This window comes from Momordica charantia (genome assembly GCF_013281855.1).
Source record: "Momordica charantia cultivar OHB3-1 chromosome 7 unlocalized genomic scaffold, Mcharantia_2.0 BLBB01000007.1, whole genome shotgun sequence".
Classification (NCBI taxonomy): domain Eukaryota; kingdom Viridiplantae; phylum Streptophyta; class Magnoliopsida; order Cucurbitales; family Cucurbitaceae; genus Momordica; species Momordica charantia.
Genome location: NW_028275165.1, coordinates 499,765 through 525,340, shown reverse-complemented (window position 1 = coordinate 525,340; position 25,576 = coordinate 499,765). Strand labels below are relative to the sequence as shown.

Genomic DNA, 25,576 nt, shown 5'->3' with positions numbered 1-25,576 from the left:
AATGACAATCATGAGATTTGGATATTTTTTAATTAATAATATTGATAAATAAAGAAAATCAAATTTTTTGAAGGATTTGGAGGAGTGAATTAAAGAATTTGAATTGACAATTAATATGGGACCCACATTAATTAAAGGATTGTGATTTTAATTTATGGAAATAACTATTTTATATTTCAAAAAAGCAAAAAACTATAATAAATGAAAAAGTATGAGTAGGGGTAAATTCAGAATTAAACTAAAATCCTACGACAGAAATCTAAAAGTGTAAAATTATAAAAATTTACACATTTATGTAAATAAGTTTCTAAAACAGTCACTCGAAGATATCATCTTATAAATTAATATGGGAGGGAATGAATTTTGAATAAAATTGTCCTATAAATTGGGCCCTAAGACTGGTCACCTGGGCCTTAACTCTTTGTGTGTCTTTTTCAGCCCAAGTTCCCAGCCGCATCTGCTCCTAATATTCCTTATTTTCCTTTTCCGAAATTGTCACATGATCAATTTGAGGTAAGTAAATATTCATAAACTGAAAGAAATTTATGGTTAAAAAGATTTCTCGTGTTTTTCACTTTTGTGGGATGAAGAATTTTATAATAACAATATGCCGGTGTTTTTTTTTCTCTCTTTTTTGATATCCGTAAGTATTCGGGCTAGCTTGCACGCATCTTGACTAATCTCATGGGACAGCTACTTGATCCTACAATATTTGGTGTCGAAGATACATAAGAATTAATTCCTAAGATAAGTAGTAATCATGAGTTTTGAACCTATTTCCTCTCAATTAACCTTAGCCTCTTTGAACCCATGAACCACTCACAATGGTTATATGATGTTCGATAGTAGATGGTCGAGAATTGAAACTTTTTCTTAGGAGTACAATAAATGGTGGAGGATTCCAATTCATTCATACATAGGTGTCAATTATTGCTGAGTTAAGCTTATGTTGGTCGTTGAAACTTAGTTTTTTTGTTGTCACATGCGAAAATGGTTAAATTTGAAAATATATATATATATATTTGTTTTTTTTTTATTTTTTTACATCTTTTTTTTATGAGTTGGGTGAGTCAATTTTAATCTTAAACTTTAAATTCTTCTTAATCTATTGGCTGTTTTTTATTTGCATTTTGGAAATTATTGCTAACTTTGTACTCTTTTTTTTCTCCTACTTAATTTTGTTGTTAAATTAGAGCAATTTTCGTAATTGGATTTGTACCTTTTTGTAACTTGAACTTAAAGGGTTTTATTGATTGGATTTCGTGTGGTATATTGGTTGATACCTAAAGGTATTAAATCCACAACTTAAATTAAGTTTATGATTTAATTGAACAAAGGTGAAAATTTAGGGTTATAAATAAATTAAATGTTGAGTTGAGTATTTATATATATATATATATATATATATATATATAGGAGAAAAATCAAAATTTACTCTAGTTATATATATATATATATATATATAAAGGTAAAAAATTAGCTTTAAGAACATGTCATCAGCAGTTGGATTAAAAGCCACATGTACTAACCTCGTAAGGTGAAAGCTTGGTAACTAGTTCGGAATGGTTGGGCAACTAAATTACTGAACTTGACTATATAGATTCAAACTTGATTATAACGTTCAGATAAAAAAAAATGTCCAACTACATTCCTCCCTTAACGCGTACAATTTTTCTAGAATTTCGGAGATAACTATAAATTCAAATTCTTTATACCAATGATTATCATTTAACATTATAAATATCATTAAGTTAAAGGGAGAAGCTACATCAACTGTGTGAGTTGATAAATATTTGGATTATCTTTGATCGTGTACTAACTAAGGCTTTTGAGTTTCTCAAAAAAAAAAAAACAAAAAAAACTAAGGCTTTTGAGTGATAACTCTCATTTTGCAGGATTCTTTCTTTCAGTGTTTTTGAAGACTTATTGTTCTTTATTGAACATTTTCGGTGATATATATATACCACATGCATTAAGATAAATGTTGTTATTTTTATTTTCTATTGAATTTTCGCTAATTAACCTGCTAATTTTAATAATAAAAAGAACAATGTAAAAATCTCTAAAATTTCGGTAATTTTAATAAAATTATACTTGACATTAGAATTAAGTTTGATTAATGTAGAAAATTAAGAATTGGATCTAATGTTTTTTTCCCCTTAAATTCTATAGATTTTCTACTAGTCATATGTTTTATAATAACTAATAAAAAAATGAACATGATAATACTTTTTCTAGCGATTCTTCGTACAAAAATTTATCGTAAAAATTGTAACACTTATTCAAATTTAAGTAAGTTTGTTACACTTTTAAAGTTTAAGATAAATATTGTAATATTTTTTAAAATTTAAGGTGAAAATTACAACATTTAAATAAGTTTAAGATACAATGGAATGAAATTAAAATAATAGGATAAAAATTATCTAAGTCGAAGATTAAAAATTGATTTCTTTAAATAATTATTTTTCAAATTCTCGTGTGGAAAGGTCAGCTCTCAACATCTTATTTTATTTTTTTTGGAAAAAGAAAAGAGGGGTGAGAGAACAATTTTTTTAGAAGGCAAGAAAGAAATAAATATTGTCCTATTAACACCCTCTATGAATCTTATAAACAACTTTTTTAATTAAAAAGAATTATTAAATATCTCTTTTCTGATATAATAAATTCTTTTGGATACATCATGTACACTAATCAGAAACAATATGTTTCGTTCCTTTCAATGTTGTGAATAATCTGGTTGGGATTAATATTAACAATGGAGGTTTAATTGTACAATAATAGTGTTGATCAAATATAAAAAGACATAATTAGGAGCGTTATTGGGTGGGGTGGGAGCCACCTACTTCATTCACCGTCTCCACAAAATTTTGCAGGAATCGGGGTGGAGACTCCCAGCAGAAATTCATCGGGATCGTAGAAACTATTCTCCATATTTTTAATTTCTTAAAAAAAATTCCAATTAAATGTTAATTATTTGGAGTGGATCTCCACGGGCTCAAAAAAGTAACACCCTTAATAAAATGTTTATATATTTATTTAAATATAACTACATTATTTTTTAAGTACAACAAGGTCGGTGAGGTATTCAAATTTATGATAAGGTGTCAATTATAGTTCAACTAAATTCACGTGGGTCTTTTCTTTTTCTTTATTCTTCTAGATATATCCATATAATTAAAATTTTAACAATATTACAACAGAAAAAAAAGTGAGACTTTAATATTTTTATTGACATCTATATTTAAAATTTGGATCCTTTTTAAGTCCGTTTGATAACCAATTCTATTTTGATTTTTGGTTTTTCTGTTTTTAGATTTTAGTTTTTTTGAAACAAAAATCATTTATGTTTTTATAATTGTTTTTTGTTTTTAAAACAGAAAACCAAATATGTTTGGAACCATTTTTAGTTTCGTGTTTTTAAAAAATTAGAAAATTAAAAATATATATTAGAGAGAGAAGAATTCAATGTAGGTAGAGATGACCATGGTGCAGGACGAGAGTGATAATATCTTCTCTTATTCTTGGACTCGTGAAAATATTTAGTCCCCCGTCTCCACCTCGTTTTTCATTCTGAGAATCGGGATCAAGGTCAAAGAATCCTTATTTACGAACATGGATGTTTGTGAGAAAAATCACCGGTTTCATAATTAATTTTAATTATTTTTATAATTAACAATAAAAATGGTAATAAATATATATTAATTATTTTTAGAATTATTATTTACTAGTATAGATAATTAGTTTGAAAAAATATTTAATATTTTATCCACAATCAAATAAATATGTTAATAAATTGTCTATTAATTATTTAAAAATTGAATCGGAGACTGTGTCGGGACATGCATTTTCTATTCTTAGAGTGGGGACTCAAGGGTACGAAAATTTTGGTCATCTCTACTGTCGAGACATGAAAAATACAAGTTTAGAGAGATGAAATAAACTTTTGAAAGATAAATTTTAGAGAGATAAAGAAAAAAGATATAGAAAAAAAAATTAGTAAAAGGAAAGTTAAAAATAAAAAGAGAAAAATTTTAGAGAAGAAAAGTAAGGTTGAGAGAGAAAGATATGTTAAAAGAAAAAAAAGAAATTAGAGGGAGAAAGAAAAATGATAGTGTTTATGTAAGGATATGCACAACAGTGTGTTTCAGATTGTGCTCGAACTCGGCCTCTGGACCGATCTGAATCCTTGGGCGGACCTGCACAAAAAGGTGAGCACTCCGACGATCAAGTCAGTATAGGTCGGATTCCCAGTTTAGTTTGAGGCCAGAAATCATCGTACCTGATCGTGGAGTGAAGTCCTCTACTTATGGGTGGTAGTCCCGCTAATCTCGCAACGGTTACACCTGGTAATCTCGGAATTGTCGATTACACCCGGTAATCTCGGGACCGACGATTACACCCGGTAATCTCGGGACCGACGATTATGCCCGATAATCACGCCGCTGACAGTAGTTCGCATCGACCCCCACCGAGCTTCCCGGTAGGTCGGACCTCGGCCAGGTTCACCTCGGCCCTCATACTTAGCATCTGTCAACGCTAGTAGTGGTGATCTCGGTCGTCCGAGCTGGGCATGACTCATGAGTCATCTTGGAGCACCAATAGGGGTCCTCCACGTGTCCAGGGTATTCTCTTCCCCAAACAGATAGTAAGTAAAAAAATTAAAGATAAAAACAAAATTCAAAATATATTTTTTAGAGAAAATAATTAAAAAACCAGAGAAATAAAGTTATAGTGAAAGAAAATTGAACGAGAAAAGAAAATATAATTTTTAGAGAAAGTGTCGGGATAAAAAATTTAAGAGAAAAAATAGAGAAAACAAAAAAAAATTTAGAGAAAAAATTCGATAAAATATTAAAATTTTAGAGAGAGTCGTGAGAATAGCATATTAAAACAAAAAGGAAAAAAATACATGGAGATAATTTTGAAGAGAGAGAAAAATAATAATAAATATTAACATTTTAGAGAGAGAAAAATAAATTTTACGGAGAGAAATTTAGTAAGAACAAAATTTTACCATGAGAGAGAAATTTATTAAAGATAAATATGTCAAATAAAATTAAATTTTGATTTAAAATTATTTTTTTAATTTAACTAGAATTTCAAAATAGTTAAAAAAAAAAGAATTAAATTGAACCATCCCACCTTTAAAAACTAAAAACCAAAAACAAAATTGTGTTAAATTTCGTAGGCTTTTATCTTTGGATTCCAATTAATTGTTTTCTTAAAAAGAAAATTTTTGATGACCAGAGTCTACAAATCTAATTCTAACATTGATACTCAATCAAATTTTTTTTTCTTTTGAACAACTTTTTAGTAAACCAACAATTTAAAATATTATATCTTTTTTGTAAATATATAAAAAAATTGGTGTGTCATATGGTTGGTTGTTATCTTTATCTATATCCTGATCCAACTGTAAAGGCTATTAATAGAGATAAATGGTCAAATCTCTCACTTTCATAAAAAATATTATTGGTTACTCCTTTCTATCACAAATTTGGCATGTATACTCAATCTCCAATATAATTTGATTGGTTAAGATAATTAGTAATTTTTCTGAATCGAATATTCAAATCTTCGTTTCACTCTTGTAATTTTATATTTAAAAGGAATAGAGACATATTGGATAATGTTCTCATTTCTGGTTTCCAATTTTTAGAAATATAGACGTAATCCATATAAATGAATTAAATTTACCCAACCCATCAACTTAAACTTTTAGGTTGAATGGTGGTTTATTCATCCTTAAAATGATATCATCGGTTGTGGTGGTTTATTCATCTTTAAAATTCTCGTTTCTCATTTTTCTCTGACCCGACCTGAAGAAATATAGGGTAAATGTTTGGCGTGCCATATCTCCTTGGTCTGGTCAAGAAGGGAGAAACCTGAGGGATTATAACTGTGATTCTTCTAAAACAACAAAATCAAGTTTCTTTTTTATTCTTCCTCTTACAAGTTTTTTTTTTTTTTAACGTAGATAAAAATATTATTTATTATTTTAAATTTTTTAAATGTATAATAAATATAAAATAATGAATTTGAAAATTTAATTAAAAAATAAATTTCATATTAAACTTTTACTTACTTTATTCATAAAACATGAAACAAAAAAGGTTATTAAACACATGTTTTCATTTCATTTCTTTTTTCAAAAAGAAAAAGAAAAGGAAAAAACATGAAATTAGGGAGAAAAAATAGTTACCAAATATAGAAATTATGTTTTTCGAAAAGGAAATAAATAACAACTCTAACAATTTTATTTTATAATTATTCTTTTAAAAAATACTTTGTTTGATTAATAGTATTTTCTATTATTTATAATTGACCTATTGAAACAAATTTTTTTTTTCTAATTCAAACTAAGTTTTATAATCAAAGATGAAATCCTTATCAAATAATCAAAATTTTTAAGATTTGGAAGTCTTGAGATTAGATTACTTTTAACAAATTCGGATAAGATTAGATAGTGAATTCTTCTAAATTATTGGATAAATTTGCATCCTAAAATTAGATTCGTATCATATTTCTTAACAAATTCAATCATGTTCACCCTATCTAATATATTTTAAAATATTTATATTAAAAAATTTAACAAAATCAAGGTGGAGTTGAAGGGCAATCTTGGAATTGCATTTATTTTAGCCTTTGAATTTTGTTTATTATATGGTTGATGTATACCTAAACCCTTTTAACCAGTTCTCTCTTTAGATAATTCTACAACAAAAAAAAAAAAATAAATAAATAAAAAACAAAAAACAAAAGAAAAAGAAAAAATCTTCTTTGAATAGCTTGGGCTGATCTTAATTTATGTGACATTTCTTTCAAGTTTTCAACACATTTTATATGAGACCATACATTATCTATAACCAGTGGTCCATATGATCTCTATGGAAAACAAAGAACATTATCAAACTTTCATACTTATTCAATTTTGGTTTCTAAAATTTTGAATATTAATATAATTTTTGTATTACATAGGATTTTTGTATTGCATTATGCCAACTCGTAACTGACATCAAATTTGAAAATAAGAAACTAAAAATGAGGCAAGCGGGTTGGATTTTGACAAAATATTAGAACGGAAGTTGTCTCCATAGTGAGTGGGCTCCAAGTGCACCCATGACTTTGAGTTTACATCTTAATTGAAACACTTTAATTTGATATATCAACTCTAATATTTACTTTTAGAAAGTATTTTGTGTAATTGGAGTCGGGGAGATAAATCTGTGTGATTGTAATAATTTTTTTACGTAATAGATTTTTCTTTATGGGCCATAGTATTTTCTCGATTTGGAGTTTTCCACATTAATTATTATGAAATACTTTTAAAAATTGAAAAAAAATAAAAAACCGAACTAAAAGTACATTTGATAAACTTAGGGCTCGTTTGGTACTATCTTCGTTTCTTGTTTCTTGTTCTAGTTTCCAGTTTTTGAGAAATATAAGTGTTGTGTAATTTTTGATGTTTCTCATTTCTTAATTTTAAGAAACATTTTCAAAATTGTGTAGAGATTTTGTTTTTTAATTGTTCCTGTTTTTCAAATTTTCCAAAACGTAAATAAAAGTATTATTTTGACATTTTTTATATATAGAAGGCATAATAAATATTTAAAAAAATTTAAGATAAAAAATTTAAAATTTAATATTTATATAAAAAATTTACTTTTCTCGAGAACAAAAACACGTCGTCATCATTAACATTTTGAAATTATTATATATAACCATGTTTTGGTAATTTTTGTATTTATTTTATTTTGATCTTTAAATTATCAATCTTTTTAAGTTGACCAACTTTTAGATGTTTTTCCTTTTTAATACAACATATGCTGAGGGATCGAACTCACACCACCTTGTTAGAGATATATATCAATTACCTTTAAGTTATACTAATTTTTTATAACTTTCAAATGTTATATTTTAGGAAAAAGAAAATAACATAGGAAAAGTTGATATGTTTTATGTACTAGAAAATTTATGTTTTATCCTCCAAGTTATTTAAAGAAAAAAAATTAATATTTACCCTCCTTTTACTAATCATTAACCAAGAACATTCGTAAATACACACATTCCTATTTGATCAATATCAAGTTTATGTTCAAAATTATATTAAAAATAAATGATAAATGACTAAAATAGTTTTTTCACAAAATTTAAAAACTAAAATAGAACTCTGGAAAGTTCAAAAATTGATTTTTTTTTCCTAATGCCAAAAATAGATACTAAACGCATAAACAACAATGATTTATGATTCTAACAAAGATTTTGATAGCTTTTCCTATAAAAAAAAAAAAAAAGATTTTAATAGGCATGAGATCAAACATAAATTAAAATTTTTCAAAGAGACAGAGAAATTACGTAGAAAAAAAAACAAGGCATGAATCATAGAACGAATCTAATTTTCATATCTTCTCTCTCCCCCACAATTTGATTCCCAATAGCAAAGGACAATGATTTCATGAAAGAAAGGGTTCTTCTCCTCGAGACTCGTGATGTGTAATAAAACACCTTTTTTTCCATACCTAAATTTGAAAAAAGAAAAAAGAAGAAGAATAATTAATAGGCAAAAAGAAAATTAATGGAAATATAATTTAACTGTTAAAACTTTTAGATAGAAAAAAATCCGAAGATCCAATCTTTAATCCTTAATCTCACATGTAAATAAAAGGTAAAAAGGAAAAAAAAAAACGAGTGCAAAAGTTTCTTAATGAACCTTATATTTTTTGGAAGATTGAACCATGAGCTTTCTATCCATTTTTTTTTAAAATGCAATTTGATAAATAGACTTTTTGAAAAAAGAAAAAAGGAAAAAGAAGAATAAATTTAATTTAGGTAAAAAACTTATTAAAAATATGAAATTAAAATAACTTTGGTAGAATTTGGTGAATGGTATACATAAATAATGTGATTAAAGAAGCATCGATTACTTTTGATCAGATATAGGTGCCTCGATTTGACATAAATTTTTTGAAATTGATTTTAATAAAAGAAAAAAGAGTTATTTATGGGAAAAATGTTGTGAAGGGGTGGGTGATATGTCAATAGCAAACTTTAAGAGAAGGGTCCCATTGATGCTCCCTTGGTGGCCAACACAAGATGTGAAACCATGGAACAAGAGGACAAATGTAACCCACCTACCCATTATTATCAATCTCTTCTTTCCCAACTTTTCTTTTCTTTCTTTTTTTTTTCTTTTTCCAAGTTTATTTATTTTTCTCACTTTTTTCCAAAACAAAAAGTTTTCCCTATAATTCAATTTCAAGTATGAAAGCAAGAAAAGTCTAAAGGAATTTTCTTGCCTAAATAAGTTGACATTTTTTGTTTTGTCGCATTGCGAATCATCATCACATTACAAAGGAAGTACAATAAGTGAGAGTAGAGGGATTCAAACTCATAACTTTTTGATTAGAAACATTTACCCATTATCGCTGAGACTAAGTTTAGGTTGGCCGCAAGTATTTATACTTTAAAAATATAATGATTTTTATAATCAAAACACAATTTTGGTTTAATTTGAAATTTTGTGAAAGTTCTTGCATAGGTTAGTTTCTTAAAAGTATTATATCGAAAAAGATAGAGATGGGCTGTGTAGTACGTACGTAATTAATTGTAAAAAATTGTCTTTAATTGATTAATGATGAACTATCCTATTTTTATATGTGAAAAAATTTATGAAAATTTGAGTTACAATACAAGTTTAATCTTTACCTTTTAAAATCATGTCTAATAAAACTAATTTTTGGTTTTTGGGTCTAATAGGTCCCTAAAATTTAAAAATATATAATAAATCCTTGGCCTATTCAACATTATTCAAAAATTCATGAACCAATAGTTTAAACAAAAGATTGATTTTGTGTCTAAAATGGCACTGACTTTTTCAATTTAGTGTTTGATAAGTCCGTAAATTTAAAAAATGTCTAATAAGTCAATAACTTCTTAAACTTAACATTAAATTTTAAAAATTTATTAGATACAACTCAAAATTCAATACTAAACTTAACAATGTAATCTCAAATGTAGTGATTTTATTTATTTATTTATTTGAGTTATAACACACCAAAAAAAATTGAAAATGACTTGAATTTAGGCATCTTTGACTGAAACTCTCTGAATACAGGTAGAAAAATGGTTTAGATATTATTTTGGTTCATGTATTTTTAGATTTGAATCATTTTTCGCCTTTAAACATTAATTTTAGTCTATTTAAAACATTCATTTTAATTTTCTATCTCTCTCCATCATATACTTAGCACACTAATTTTCTTGAAATAATTTTGGTTTATGTATAAGGATTTTTATTGTGTATAAAATTTGTGTTAAAGTTTGCACCACAGACCAAATTGGTCACTTTTTTTTTTAAATTACAAGAACCAAGACAAACGTTTTGAGAGTACGGTAATTAAAATGAACAAAAGTTGAAAGTATATAATTAAAATGAAGAAAAATACTTGTCTCCTCGATAATGAGATGCCATTAAATTTTTTACAACTCATTATTATTATTTAAAATGAATCTATGCTTTTACATTTATCTCATAATTGTCAAATATAGTGAAGATGACAGTTTCCCCTCATTGTTGAGGAGGCAAGTATGTTTCAAGGATGAATATTTCAAAGGTAGAGGGACCAAAATAAAATGAAGTAAGAGTACTGAGACAAAAATAATATTTAAACATAAGAAAATTTAGTCTAGGCGGAACATGAAAGGTCCAAAACTCTTACTCTCCGATCTCCACCATGTGTGTCAGCTTCTTTTTTTCCATAATACAATAACATGTCGATTAGAGCTCACAATTTTTTGGTCGAGAATAAATGTATTAACTAATTAACCTACGCTCAAGCTAGTCATGTGTGACAACTTAAAGAGTTTCGGTAAATTTAATCAAACTTCGAACACAAGACCTCTTACTTTAATACTATATTAAACATGATTAAACAACTAATAAATCAAAAAATTTAAACTAATAGGTTGGATAAATTTAATTCAATTATTGAATATCTTTTAATACCAATCACCGAAATTATTTAAAACTGTTTCCGAAACAGAGGTACAATTTGAAAAATAATCAACTATAGCACAGAGTGGCAAGCTCAAATAATTATGAACAATAATTTCAATTTGACTACAACTAAATAATTTACATCTATTTTTCTTTTCGAAAAAAAGAGAGAGAAAAAAAATCATCTTCATCTCTACATTTCTCTCTCCTGCTCACCGAAATTAATTTGGGAAATACTTACCTCATATTTAGGTCGCAGGATTGCGCATGAAGTGTTTCTAAAAAAGAATTTTTTTAATACTATTTTTGTCGTTGTATTTTCTCTCTTGTACATGCATTCTCAAAAAAATATCCATTTCCATCTCTTTTGTTTTGTTCAGTACTTTCAATACGTTCATTTTTGTCCTTGTATTTTTTAAAAATTACCATTTTGATCCCTTCCCATTTCTTTTTATCATAATTTTAGCATAAAGCTTGAGCCACTAAATATCTTTAGGAAAGGTTTTTTCCCTATAATTTTGCAATTAGGTACCAAATTGGTCACCTTTTTTAAAAATAGTGTTAAGATATCTAATAAGTGGATTAGAACTCATTAGCTTAAGCTTTTGTGTTCATTGGTAATTTAATCATGTTTACGAAGTATAGGTGTCAAGGACCCCATTAGAAAAGATAAGAGACCTAACAAAAGTTTATAATATACATTGACTACTCCTCTTATAGTCCATTGATTTTGAATACTTGTAATAGGGACCAAAGTGGGTCGTTGCCTCCAGTATTAGTTATCTCCTTCTATGACATGCTATTGTCGTCACCATATTCCATATGTAACTTAGTCATCTCTGCCTCATTGCAGGTCAGCACCTCCAAGAGAAATAGAGGACTTAGTGACTCCGCGATCGCCCTCTAGACGATGAGGACTAGAATCGACAAAAGTTAAAAGTACAGCAAAAAAAAAATAATAATAAATACAAGGATCAAACTAGTATTTAAACCGAAAAAAAACTTACCAGCAAGCAGGAAGAATCTTTTGCTATTGGGTCAAATATCTAAATATTTTCGAATCAAATGTTGTTGGAGATGATGAGACAAGGTCTTCTGTGGGTCGGCATGGCGCCATAACCACTTTCCTTCAAGCTCTCTCTGCAAAACAATACCTCTTAGCCATTCCACAATACAAATTCGTACGTGATTGTTTTCAATTTTCAATCATATATGTTTTCATGTTATTTATCTCTCTCTCATCTCTTAATTACACTATTAGAGAGTTGAAATAGTTTCACTTTAATTTCTACTTTTGTTCTTGTCTTATAAGGATTTTAGTTTTTTGGACAGAGATATAAAGTATGTTTATTTCACAATTTCACCATAAATTGATTGATTTATGTTTTGTCTAGTACTCTCTCCCACTCTTCGTAAGGATAATTTTTGGGTTGGTTTGAATTAGAACTATTTGAAACAAATTATTGGTGACTTTCATAGTAGGTTAATATTATTAATACCCATGTCTTTTATGGTAAGATAAAGTTCTTATATGCAAATGGACTAAAAAAAAATTAGTTGAGTTAAGGAATCAGATTTAGCCCTATTCGCTTCGACATTTTTCTGCATTCCCTGTGACCTGATTGTGCCACCGTCTAGTTCTGAGCTACTTAGAAGAGCGTAGACTATCTCTACAGACGAACACGAGTCATTCCAGCATGCTTTGTCCTCACTCACATGCTTCCCTAGTAAAGCAATTAAGAGATCGTCTAGTCGAAGCACGCTTAACTTTGAAATTCCTACGATTGAGTTAGCGAAAAGGAATGTGCACCTTGTTAGTACAAGTTAATATCACGTGCATTGCACGTGGTGATAAACATTTTAATATAATATTTCTAACAATTTAACATATAGAATAACAACTCAAGAACTTTTAAATGTTCTAATTTTGTTTCAAATAAAATATATTTAATATAATATTTCTACTAATTTAACATATAAAATAAGAGCTCAACAAAACTTTTAAATGGTACTAATATTTTGTTTCAAATAAAATATATTATTATTTATTGACATTTTCAATTAAAAAAAAGTATAGTCTTCAAACTAAAACAATAAATTAATGTGGTTATCAATTTTTGATAATCAAGTCTATTGTTAATTGAGACATAATAAATTAAATCAAAATTATGTAACTAAAAATTCGAACAGTAGTGAAATAATTTGTTAAATTGTCAAAATTATAATTAAATATTAAATGATTGGAACAAATAAAATTATTTATTTTTACTCTTAAGCTACTTTCTAAAATTGAAAAATCAAATATATGTTTTCTATTTTTAAAAGGATAAATATAAATTATACTACACCATTTAAATATGGATACAAAACTATTATACAATTTAAAAATGGATGGTAAATATATTAAGGTAATATTATGTAGTTAAAGAAATAATGTTTTGATATTAAAAAACTAAAAATAAAATAGACACAATACAAAAATTGAAGTTTATGACATAAAAATAAGTTAAACCAAAATAGTAAATAAGAAAAAATTATAATCTTAAATTATTTACTCATTCTTTTATCTTTTGTATATTATGTAATAAGGAAGAATAAACCAAAATTAAAGAATTGAAATTTGAAAAATAAACTAAATACTATGTACTGCCATTAAATCATTAAAAAAATGTGGAATAAAGAATCACATGATCAGAAAAAATAAAATAAGAACAACAGCAATCAAAAAGTCATATTAAGATAAATAAGAAATTTAATACTAAAATATAACATGAATATATTTTAAAACATGAAAAGAATATTAACTAAATATTAAATCAAACTTGAAAATAACATTAACTAAATATTAAAATACGAAGGTATGATGAATATATAACTTAAAAGTAATCCATATAAAAATATTAAAATAATCTAAAAAAATTAAAAGTTGAAGATAATAATATGTTTCTGGATTCTCAAATATTCTTTTTACATGCTTCAGTTTTCACTCATGAACATAAGAAAAATCTTCATTAATATTTTGGAAATGAGTTTTAGGTCATAGAAGAAAAAGACATAATCTTTCATTTTATAGATTATTTGTTATGACACCTATACGTGGATAGATGCATCACTTCATCAAACAGTTGTACTTTTCATCATATTAATTTCTCTCAACACACCTTTTCACTCGAACAGTTACAACTCTTTCGGATTAAACTCTTTGTTTCATCGAATGGTCACAACTTTTTTGGATTTATTATCTCAACAGGCACTTTAACTCGAACAGTCGTATCTGTTGTAGAAATTTGAAGGACAAAATAGGTATGTCTTTAAAAGTTTGGGGCAAAATGAGGAGGTAAAGATTCTCCTCCATAGTCTCATTTAGATATAGTATAGATAATAACTATTATTTCTTTTAAACTTTCTTAACCATACTTCTATGGTTTCAGGATCCCTCACATTCGGATGTGGTATCGGTTCATTCATGTACCCCTCCTCTCTACTCGAGCGTCACAGACATGAGTCAAGTCCATTGGCACAAGCGCATGGACCGCGTAGAGGACCCACCTAGGGGCTGAGCCCATTGCATTCCAATCCTTGAGACTAACTGGCTCTGAGCTGGCCCCGTTCCTTTTTATATTTTGAAGGTCTCACTAAACAGACTGTTCAACTTGAATCTTTTGGACTTAGATAATTAGAAAATTTTTGGTTCATGATACGTGATAATCCAAGCATATGAACTAAACAAGCTTCTAGCCACTTGAATCTAATCGTATTGATGGTTCAACTCGAAAGGGAAGAGTTTGAAGGATTATCTTTGCAGTCAAATACCACGAGTAGAGACAAAAATTACTCACTATATTTAAGTTCAAAATACTCCACAAATTTCGTGACCGACCAAGTTTGAATGCTTCCCATCAATAATGCATCTTAAGTTCTACACACGAAGGAATACACCAGGGGTTTGCGCAAAGACAAAGGAGAAGAGAAACTCTCTATCAAATTTACTCAAAACCAAATATATCTTCAAAAGACTAGAAGGAAACCTACTTACTGGCTAAGGTTATCGACCTTTACAATAAATTTTACAAAATAAAAAATAAATCTAAAATCTAAGGAAAATAAAATAAAATGAATGTTAAAATATGTTTCGAGAAAAATATTTGCTTAAAATAAATGAAATAATTCTTAAATAAAGGCAAATCTAAGACAAAATAATTTAAAATGTCTTCAAACAAATAAGGGAAATATTTATTCCTTAAAACACTAGGAGAGGGCCGTAAGCAACTCCAAAGGACAATGAGCATAGACAAGGCTGACAAGGCATGGACGTGGTTTTAAACATGTATGGGCGTGGCACTAGACATGTAGACACGTCAGGCGTGCGCGGGAGAGAGCTGAGGGGTGTGTTGGCACTAAGGGTGTGTGCGTGTTGGCGCAGGGTACTCAGGCTTGCACCTGGGCGATATGGGGTGCAGGCGAGGCAAGTATTGGCGAGCACAGGGGCATGGGTGTTGGATGGCGCACGCGGTTGAGGCAATTGGCGGCGCGAGCGTTGGAGCGCACGAGTAAGGGACATGCGTCGGGATGGAAGGGCATATGCACGGGTGAGTGAAGCGTTGGCGTGCATATGTAAGCAGTTGGGTGAAGGCGTGCACGCAAAGGGCGTTGCATGCATGTTGTGGGTATTGAGTGTGTCATGGTACTATCCTCTTGGCGTGACCTTGTTCCAAGTTCTTAATACCAAATATGATCATATCAATTTACGACGATCTATAAATAAAGAGGAAAGTCTCATAATTGAGTAATTGAGGTACGCTACCAAACCTTAATTCTCACCACCCTTAACACAAATCTGAATGTGACTTAAATATAGAGCATGTTGGGGCTAGCACACCAGACAGAGTGTATATTCTCTCTCCATTTTTGAAGGTTTTGTCAGCCTCATCAGATTAAGAAGAATCATGTGAATTTGACTATTCTATTGGGCCAAATTTACACATTATTGTATACGTGATTTCAACGGGAGAAAAGTTTGATTCGTGTAGATGTTAGAAATCTATTGTGAATAGTGGGGATAGAAGAAAAATAGGATAATTAAAAAAAATTATTGTCAAATTTAATAGGTTTTTTTTTTTTTGCGAAAAAAAAAAGAAAGAGAAAACTTAGGAGTTAGGTTGCTAATGCTAATGCTATGGTGAGCCAAAGACAGATAATTGTAAGCAGCGTTAGAATACTTCAATCAAGGGTCTTGCATAAGAAACAATTAATGTCTTCATTTTTATATAAGAAAAAGAAAAAAGCTATTTTGAAAATTTGAAAATATTTTCTATTCATGTCTTCATTCACATATTACACAATTATTCAGAATTTAAGGCTCAAATATCATACAAATGAATAATTATTTTCAGTTGTCTTAAAATAAATAATTGAATTATATTTCAACTCTAACAATTATATGTAAAGTGGAAGATGATCTCAATTAAAATCAAGAATAGTGGTTCATCATTCAAAAAAGAAAAAAAAAGTACATAATAATAATTATTCAATAGCTGTATATGGAAGGAGGGACACTAATGGAGTACAAAAAGTTCCTTTGTGGTAGAAATGAAGGTTAGGGTAGTATGAATTCAATATAATCAAAGCTATGAAAATATTTGACTTTAGAATGTAATTTGAATTATTTGAACTTGATATAGAGTTAGAATAGCTATATCAAAAAGAAAAAATGTATATATATATATATATATTTATTGTAATTCAATCTGTACATCACCAAAATCAGAGTTTTTTTAGTACAACATGTGGGGTGGGAGATCGAACTCATAACCTTTTGGTTGGAGATATGTATAAATTACCGCTAGCTATGCTCGCTTTAGCCCTCTAAGTTTGAGTTATTCTTTAAAATTTGGAATATCCCCTAATGTATGAACTTGAATATTAATTTAATTTATAAGGTTTAATATATAGATTCGTTAAATTGATTCAAAATCTAGTATAAACCACAAGCCATCAATTTCGAAAAATAAGAAAAGTGATCAAAACTAATACCCGCTCCGAATAAAATTTCAAGTCAAACTAATTTTTTGAATATTCCATGTTTTCCTATCCTTCGTACCCTCGAGATCATGTTTTCATTTTCTTAAATATGCACAGCATCTATCCTCACCATCCACATAGCATGCAACAAACGGCTCAGATGCGATGGAAGCTCAACCACTCGAGGGTGCCGCCCTTGTCAAAGTAATGTTTCACCTGTTGTCAGGATAGTCGAATCTCAACTCGACTCAATATGTAGTAGGTCGTCCAAAGTTAACTCCGTGATCCTTCATACTGCTCTTTGCTAGTTCAGATACTCGACTTATCAAAGAGGAGGCCAATGTTAGAAGATAAAAATTGACAAGATACATGAACCAATCATGTCAACTCGGTAAGTTTGATAGGAATATCTGCACGTCTTAAAAGTCAAGGCCGACTTACCAAGGAGGATCAACCTAAAGAAGTCCATACGACCGACCAATTCTTCTCAAGTAAACATGACCGAGCTAGGGTGAAACTGACCTCAAACCCGATAGTCTGTTATTGCCCAACCTCCTGACGGAATGACTATAATAGACTTGTCCCTCCACTTCGCCTATAAAAGGAACCCCACTCCTACGATTCAGGTACGCAATTATGTTTAACGCTGACCTACTAAACTCGAACTCAAACCGACTTGAGCTTTAGAGTGTCTACTTTTTTTCTGTAAGTCTCTCTTAGAGTATCTCACTCCTTCGTAGTAACTTGTCCGATCGAGTTTATAAGAAGCCGACCATCATTAACTCAGCATAATTCAACATAAAGAATCCATGTCTTTTGTTGCTCAATTGCCTAACCCTATTCCTTATTTAGGTTGAATTGACTATTCAAACCTTTTCGTGTTCAAGTAATTATTGGCATCAAAACCACATTGAATTTCTTTTCTCTTTTCAATCATTTCATCAATGGCAAAAAAAAAAAAATATATATATAGTAGGTTGAAACAAATCATATATATATATATATGAAAAAAAAAACCCCCACAAAGCTCACCAATTTCAATCAAGGATAACATTAATTAGTGGCACCAAATGAGTAATCTTTCTTTTAAAAAAAACCAAACACTTTGCTTGGTAAAGAGATTTGGTTTGGTTAGAGATAGTGCAGAGTCATTATGAACATGTCAAATAATAATTGCACAATGTAAGAGCTAGAGTTTATGAGAACCACCAACTCCAAATTTTAATTAACTCATAGTTTTTTTTTTTTTTTTTTTTGGGCCAAACATTTCATACACTAAAAAGGTTATTGCAACCAAATTAAAAGTAATTCTAAATATTTCCAATTTAATTTCAACCACAAAGTACACTTAATTAATATTGACTTTTGGTAAATAAATAAATGTTGATCTTTTTTCTTTTAAAAAAATGATAAAGAAAGGAAGGAAGAAACTTACCCCCACTAAGATAATGCCATCAAAAGCCTTCATGTCATAGACTTATATTAGGCAAATGGTAGAGGAAAAAAAAACATTATTGATTTTAATTTCCCTTTTTTTGGAAGAAAAAATTACTAGTTTTTGCTTTAAATATATTTTGATTTGTAAACTTTAAATTTTTACCCCTTTTTTTTAATTTTAGTATCCCAAACTTTGATTTTAAGTTCTACTCTTTTTTTTTTCCTTCCATATCTGATATTTTAAAATCTCAATCTTAATCATTTAATTGTCATATTTAATATGAAAGGAAATTAAATATGACATAAGATGATATTTGTCATATTTAGGTTTTTATGAGAGACCAATATAGAATTTAATAAAAGGTGGATGAGCAGGGTTAATGTTTTCAAAGACAAAAATTAAAGTTTGAAAGTTCAAAATCATATATATTTGAACAATTTATCCTCTAGAATTCTATTTGATAGCAATTTTATTTTTAATTTAATTGTTTCTAAAACAATCTTCTGTATTAAGTTCTCCAATTTTGAAAATTACTTTTGAAATCTTAACTAAATACTCAAAATCAAATTAAATTTTTGGAAAAAGAAAATCCGGCTTTAAAGGTATAATTTTACCATGTTTCTTGAAGTAGATTTTAAATCAAAGATATTGCTTGGTAATTAGTACCTAAAACTCAAAACAAAATTCTAGCTAGGTTGATGGCGAATTTGGGAGAGGTTCATGTGTCCGTCGGACGAGTGGTTTCGTCAATGATCAAATGAGCCTACTACCAGAAAACTCGACGCGAGTGTCGTATTCTACCTAATACACTCCGACGCTCAAGTTAGAAATCATAGTAGGAAATAAGATAAGAAACATTTAATGTTAGTGACAAGTTTTTCACTTACTTGGTGAAGATAAGGACCCTTCCTTTTATAGGATTAAATGGCCGACTAGGAAGGACGACGGTTGGGATGGCAGGGACGCGCCAAGCTGTACGGTGCCTGACAGGAATGTACACTCCCGACAACTAGTGGGCGGCGCCTCCATCGACAGGCCTGGAGCTTGTCTCCTGCCGGTGGTAGGTCGCAGGGCTCGGCGTGCTCCCCGTACTGTGGGAGCGGACATGTGCTATCCTGCCATCGCAGGGTAAGATATGTAACCGCCTGTGCTTTCGCGCCTTGCAGATATGGACAGGTGTTCTGCTCGATTTTACCCTCAACTTATAATATCCTTATTTATTAACCTGAGAATTTCTTTTCTGGAATTAGAAAAAAATATATTGAGAATTACCTAAGCAATAAAGGACCATTCTGTGCATCTGGCCTTTTTTCTGTGAAATTACAAATTTGGTCCTTCACATTTTAGGGATGTTTGTCCATTTGGTTCCTTTGCTAACAAAATTTCTAATAGGTAACTTTCTAAAACCTATATAGTCCTATAAATCTTAAGTTTTGTTTTATAACTCTTTCGTTTTTCGATTTTTTGTTTTTAAAAATCAAACTTAGAAACGTTGCTTTCACTATTGTGTTATTTTATTTTGTTAAATAGGTTCTTATAAGCGTTTTCAAAATTTAGTGCAGATTTTGAATATCAAACGAGTAGTTTTCAAAATTTTGTTTTTGTTTATGAAATTTGGTTAAGGGTTGAAATATGTTTTCAAAAGAAGGGAAATACTCACTAATAAAATTGTACAAAAATAAGCCTAATTTTTAAAAACGGAAAATTAAAAAGAAATAGTTATCAAAAACACCTAAACTTTCAATTCTTGCATCTAATTTGTTCATGATACCCATTTATTTACACTTACGTACCATGCTTGAAAAATAAACTCACTAGGTAAGTAATCCTTAAAAGACATAGTTATCATACCCGACATGAGAATGATCAATTAGACACAAAATTAAAAGGTTAAGTACCGGGTTAGAAACTTTTATAAATACAAAATCCAAATAGGCACAACATTACAATTTGACCCACAACTCTTTAAAATCTCAAAGATTAAACAAAACACACCCTCTAGCTCTAATTGTAATTTTGCTCATAGATTAAATAACTCTTCACCCTAAATACAAATTAATCTACAACTAACTCCCTAAACATAATCTACTACTTAACCCACTAAATTTACAATCTACCTTTAGGCCAATTATTCACTTGTAACACAAACTTCACAATCTCACACTACTTTTAATTCCTTCGACCGTTATACCCCACATTATACGTCCACAACCGAGATTACCTTTTAACTCTCTAGACTAAACAACTCCACTCTTTTGAACCAATTATGCACCCGCAACACATATTTTACAATCCCATACTACTTTTAACTCCATACACTAAACATTCATAACCCATATTACTTTTCAACTCTCGACCCTAAACAACTACACTCTTTGGGCCGCCAATACAACCGCTCAAAGTGTAGTTGAAAACTGTAAGCCTCACCCCTCTAGAGGGGGAAATTGACTCATAAATGAAAGAAAGTAGAAGAAGAAGAAGTCCTTGGGGCAGCCAAGTCAGCTTCCAAAAACTCAATCATAGAGGACCCATCTCCCTCTCTCTCTCTTCTGTGTTCCTCAAAATCTCATCTCTCTCATAAACCCCATTAGCCCAGAGAGAGAGAGGAACCCACCATTTTTTTTCCCTTGGGTCCTCCCCTACCCCCACCCATTAGCAGACATGGCAGAGAAGCAGCCATCTCCAGCATCAGCATCAGCCACAGCCACAGCCTCGGCCTCGACCTCAGCTCCACCAGATGTCAAAGACTTCAATATTATTTCCCCCAGCCCCAAAACCAAGACCCAACTGGCCCCCAAGCGCACCTCCAACAAGGACCGCCACAAGAAAGTGGACGGCCGCGGCCGCAGAATCCGCATGCCCGCCCTCTGCGCCGCCCGCGTCTTCCAGCTCACCCGCGAATTGGGCCACAAGACCGACGGCGAGACCATCCAGTGGCTCCTCCACCAGGCCGAGCCCTCCATCATCGCCGCCACCGGCTCCGGCACCGTCCCCGCCTCCGCCCTCCACTCCGCCCCGGCCTCCCTCTCCGCCGACGCCCGCCCCAATTGGCCCAGATCCCATCTCGCCCCTGGCTTCTGGCCTGCCGTCGGGTCGGGTTTCGCCTCCGACCCCAAATTCGGGTTCCATGGATTCGAGTTTCCCGGGATGAATTTCAATTTCCCCACGATTATCGCCGGAGGGAATCAGCAGCTTCCGGGGCTGGAGCTAGGGCTTTCGCAGGAGGGGAATCTCCGGGGGATGTTGAATACGCCGTCGTTTTCCCAAATCTACCACCAATTAGCCCAAAATCGGGACGATTCCGCCGCCCCATTAGAGGACCACCACCACCAACAGCAAGCCCCGGACAAAGACGATTCTCAAGAATCCAGATGAACAACACAACGATTTTGCTTTTTCCCCTTTTTTCTCTATTTTTTTTTCCCTTCTTTTTGATCTACAGAAGATAGAGTTTGAGATTTTTAGGTCTGAAAATTAGCAGAAGAAGAAGAAGCTCTAGAAATTGCGTAGCGAAGAAGAAGAAGATGAAGAAGAAGATTGCTTCGTATTTGCAGTGTGTGCTTTGATTGTTCAAATTCAGGTAATTTTCCTCATCTTCATCTTTGGACTCGAAATCATTTTAATCTTTAACAAGTCATGATTTTAGACTAATCTTCACAAATTATCAAATTTGTAGATTTTACAATTGTGAAAAGAAATTTATTCCAGACTATACTGAAAAATAGTTCTTTGCTGTTTAAACTATTTTTCTTAAAAAAAAATCTGTTTCATCTTTCATGGTTTATTTTTATGGATGACCTCTTTTAATTTATGAATACTAATTTCTTAATTCTTATACACAAAATAAAATTAATTTTTTAAACTTTCTAGTGACATTTAAAAAAAATGTGAAATTTGGTTTTTTTTCTAATTAATGTATTTTTTTTAAATTGATTTTTGATTTGGATTGGCAATTGTAAATGTAACATGCAGGTGGAAGTTTGAAGAGAGTGGTTTCATTACAAGATTGATTTGACTTTCCTTTCTTCAATTTTGAGGTGTGTTTTTACCTTTTTATTTTTTTTCTTTTTTAATATATATATAAATAATTTCCGAAAAATGAAAAATGGTTGTAATATTAGTAATTTTTCTCAATTTGAAAATGATGTGGAAATTTCTTCCATCGTTGCATTTAATGCTTGATAACAACAATCTATCCATTAGAAAATTGTGGTCTATATTCAGAGGATGAGAATTCCACGGCCTATGTAATTCTCAAATAATTTCAATAATCTTGGAATTATCATATATCAGTGTCTCTCCTTTATCGATTGTAAATTTGAATTCGTCGTCCATCTAAACATAGTTCAACTCATTAAGGTAAAATGTAAATTTCTATAAGATCAGGTGATGTCTTTTATGATTAATTATAAAATTTAATAGGATCGTTAAAGATTTTAAATGTTAAAATTGGATAAAGTCTAAAGACCAATATGATCAATGTCTGGGTGGTGTAGTTGGTTATCACACTAGTCTCACACACTAGAGGTCTTCGGTTCGGATCCGGGCTCAGACATAATTTTGTTTTATGTATTAAATTGAAAAAAAAAAGACCAACATCAAATTTTAGAAAAATAACCAAAAAAAAAATTCTGTTTTTTTATTTTAATTATTTTTTGGTTCAAATTCTTCCTCACATAATGACTTGAATTTTATTATAAAAAATTGAGATTGTCATATTTTGAACTAAAAACTTCTTTTTGTTATAAAAAAACATGACGGATTATAAGTTTGAATTCGTAGTCAGTCTAAGCATAATTCAATGATTAAAGTAAAAAGCAAAATGTAAACTTCTATAAGATTAAATGTTCAAAGTGGTGCCTTTCACGATTAATAGGACTGTTAAAAGATTAAAATTAAGATTTTAAATATTAAATGTCGATAGAGTTTAAGGTTCATCTTCATTTGTTTCTAGGTGGTGTAGTTGGTTATCATACTAGTCTCATTAAGTAGAGGTCCCCCGTTCGATCCCGGACTCGGACACAATATTATTTTATGTATTAGAAAAAGAAAGGATCAACATCAAATTTTAGAAAAATGAGTGATAAAACATTAAATTCAATCATAGTTTACCATTATCTTTGTCTTTTATTATTATTATTATTATTATTATTATTATTATTATTATTATTTTGGTTAAAATTCTTCTTCACATATTCACTTGAATTTTATTGATGGAGAAAATAAAGGGCTGAGATTGTCCTATTTTGAACTAAAAACTTATTTTGGTTATAAAAGAACATTATGAATCATAACAAATTTGATTTGTTTGTTGTCATTTAAACATGACAAGCATGTCTCTCTTTAAACAAGGTGTTAATCGTCACATTGGAGTGACGACTTTGTTTAATCAAATTTGATCATAATAAAGTCAGGTAAGTCAACAAAACGATCCATTTTTGTAAACTAAAGTTTAATAAGGATTGTTGAGCGGAGGGTATGATGCAAAAATGGGCTGCACGAGGGTGGGGACTCGTGCGTAATTTGAAGAGTGAATTATCGTGAATGGGAAAGAGGAAGGCAAATTACACAAGAGTAGGGTTGCAAAGAAAAAGAAGAAGAAATCGTGTCTCGTCATCTAAAATCAACTACATAAGCATTATTGGCACATCATCATCTAACGTGTTTAGTATGTTAGTTTCATTATGGAGTAGGAGGTTAAAATATTACCTTTTTCGTACAACAAAGTTCAAACCTAAAAAGTCAAAAAGTAAAATTTGTTCTAGAAATTATTATATCTTCTCTACCATGTTAATTAACCTCTTGAAATTGCGCTAAAGCGAGCATAACTCAACGGTAATTGGTATATACCTCCAACTATGAGATTGCGGGTTCGAATCCCCTCCCTAAAAAACCTCTTGAAATTGCAAATTTGTAAACTGCCTTATAAACAAAGAAAATAGGAAGCAAGCCCATTTTGAAGCCCAAATCCACCAAGCCCATTCTTTCCAACCCAATACCCAAACCCTAAATCCACTCATCTCTCTCTTGGATATCTGTGAGATCGTCGTCTTCCTCATGCAAAAGCTTCACTACTTCTTTGATAACCAACATGTTGCATGTAATATGAAAATACAAGTATCAATCAAGAATTTAAATGCTAAAAAATAAAAAATAAACAAACTCACAAATTTACTCAAATCAATAAATAAGTATCACGCGTTTCTGTCTAAGTTATTATAGGGTTTAAATACTATTTTAGTTCTATTTTTTTTTGGCTTTTGGTTTATTTTGGTTTATATACTTTTTAACTTTTGTTTATTTTAGTTACTTGATGAATTATCGAGAGGAAACGAGACATAAATGAATCAAATTGAGAGGATAATCATAGCTTGAGCAAGCAACAAAGACATTACAACAATTTTTGGAGCCCAAATACACCGAAGAGAACAATGATGGGGCACCCGAAAAGACGTCGCAACACTTGTAGGAAAGAAAGAACGAAGCTAGAAATTTGGCCCAAAAGGCCAGCTTTGTGGCACTCCGAACATTTTTTTTGCCTGCCTTTTTCCTGTGCAGCGGCATGCCGCTCACTTATGGCACCATGATGCTATAGTGACAGTTTACCTTTTAAAACTAGGTTTTTCAATCGCCAAGGGAGACTTTTTACCTACCTTTTGAGAGAAAAACATGAGATAACTCGAAAATAGAGGGAAAATGAGCATCAAGGAGCTTAGATTTTCAAAGCTCAGGATCGTAGAGATTGAGTTGGAGACGATCAATAACGTAACGGATTTAGTTTATTTTTTTCCGTTGATTTTTGTAGTTTGTAGTTTTACATTTAACATGATAGCTAATTTCCTTTATCTTAAAGATTGACGTAGTCATTAAACTTTATGGATTGATTGAATGTTTATGAATGTTCTATTTATGTCTCTATATGCTTAATGGTTTACTGATGCATAACTAAAGGAGTAATTTTAAGATCAGAGAAATTTAGAAGCCATTTAGGGGTTGTTAAAAGATTTATTCAATAAAGTCTTTACTTTAGGAGTTGTTAAAAGATTCATTCAATAAAGTCTTTACATTTTTTTTTTTTACAACATGTGGAGGTGGAGGATCGAACTCACAACCTCTTGGTT

At 30.4% G+C, this 25,576-nt stretch overlaps 1 protein-coding gene and 1 non-coding gene across 3 annotated transcripts; both read left to right on the top strand.

Annotated features, from left to right (window-relative positions):
* The first annotated feature begins 20,791 nt into the window (after positions 1-20,791).
* Positions 20,792-25,331, top strand: LOC111017447 (transcription factor TCP20). 2 transcript variants are annotated; one of them, XM_088126763.1, is made up of 3 exons: positions 20,792-22,035; positions 22,428-22,492; positions 24,762-25,331. In XM_088126763.1, the coding sequence occupies exon 1, from the start codon at positions 21,117-21,119 to the stop codon at positions 21,828-21,830; it is 714 nt and encodes a 237-aa protein (XP_087982889.1). In that variant the 5' UTR covers positions 20,792-21,116; the 3' UTR covers positions 21,831-22,035; positions 22,428-22,492; positions 24,762-25,331. The 2 variants fall into 2 exon arrangements, with proteins under 2 accessions (XP_087982889.1, XP_022148884.1); XM_022293192.2 differs by lacking the exon at positions 24,762-25,331 and having other exon boundaries at positions 22,428-22,742.
* TRNAV-CAC (transfer RNA valine (anticodon CAC)) lies at positions 22,937-23,010 on the top strand. Its single transcript has one exon. It is a non-coding gene; the product is annotated as a tRNA-Val (tRNA).
* Positions 25,332-25,576: the final 245 nt, after the last annotated feature.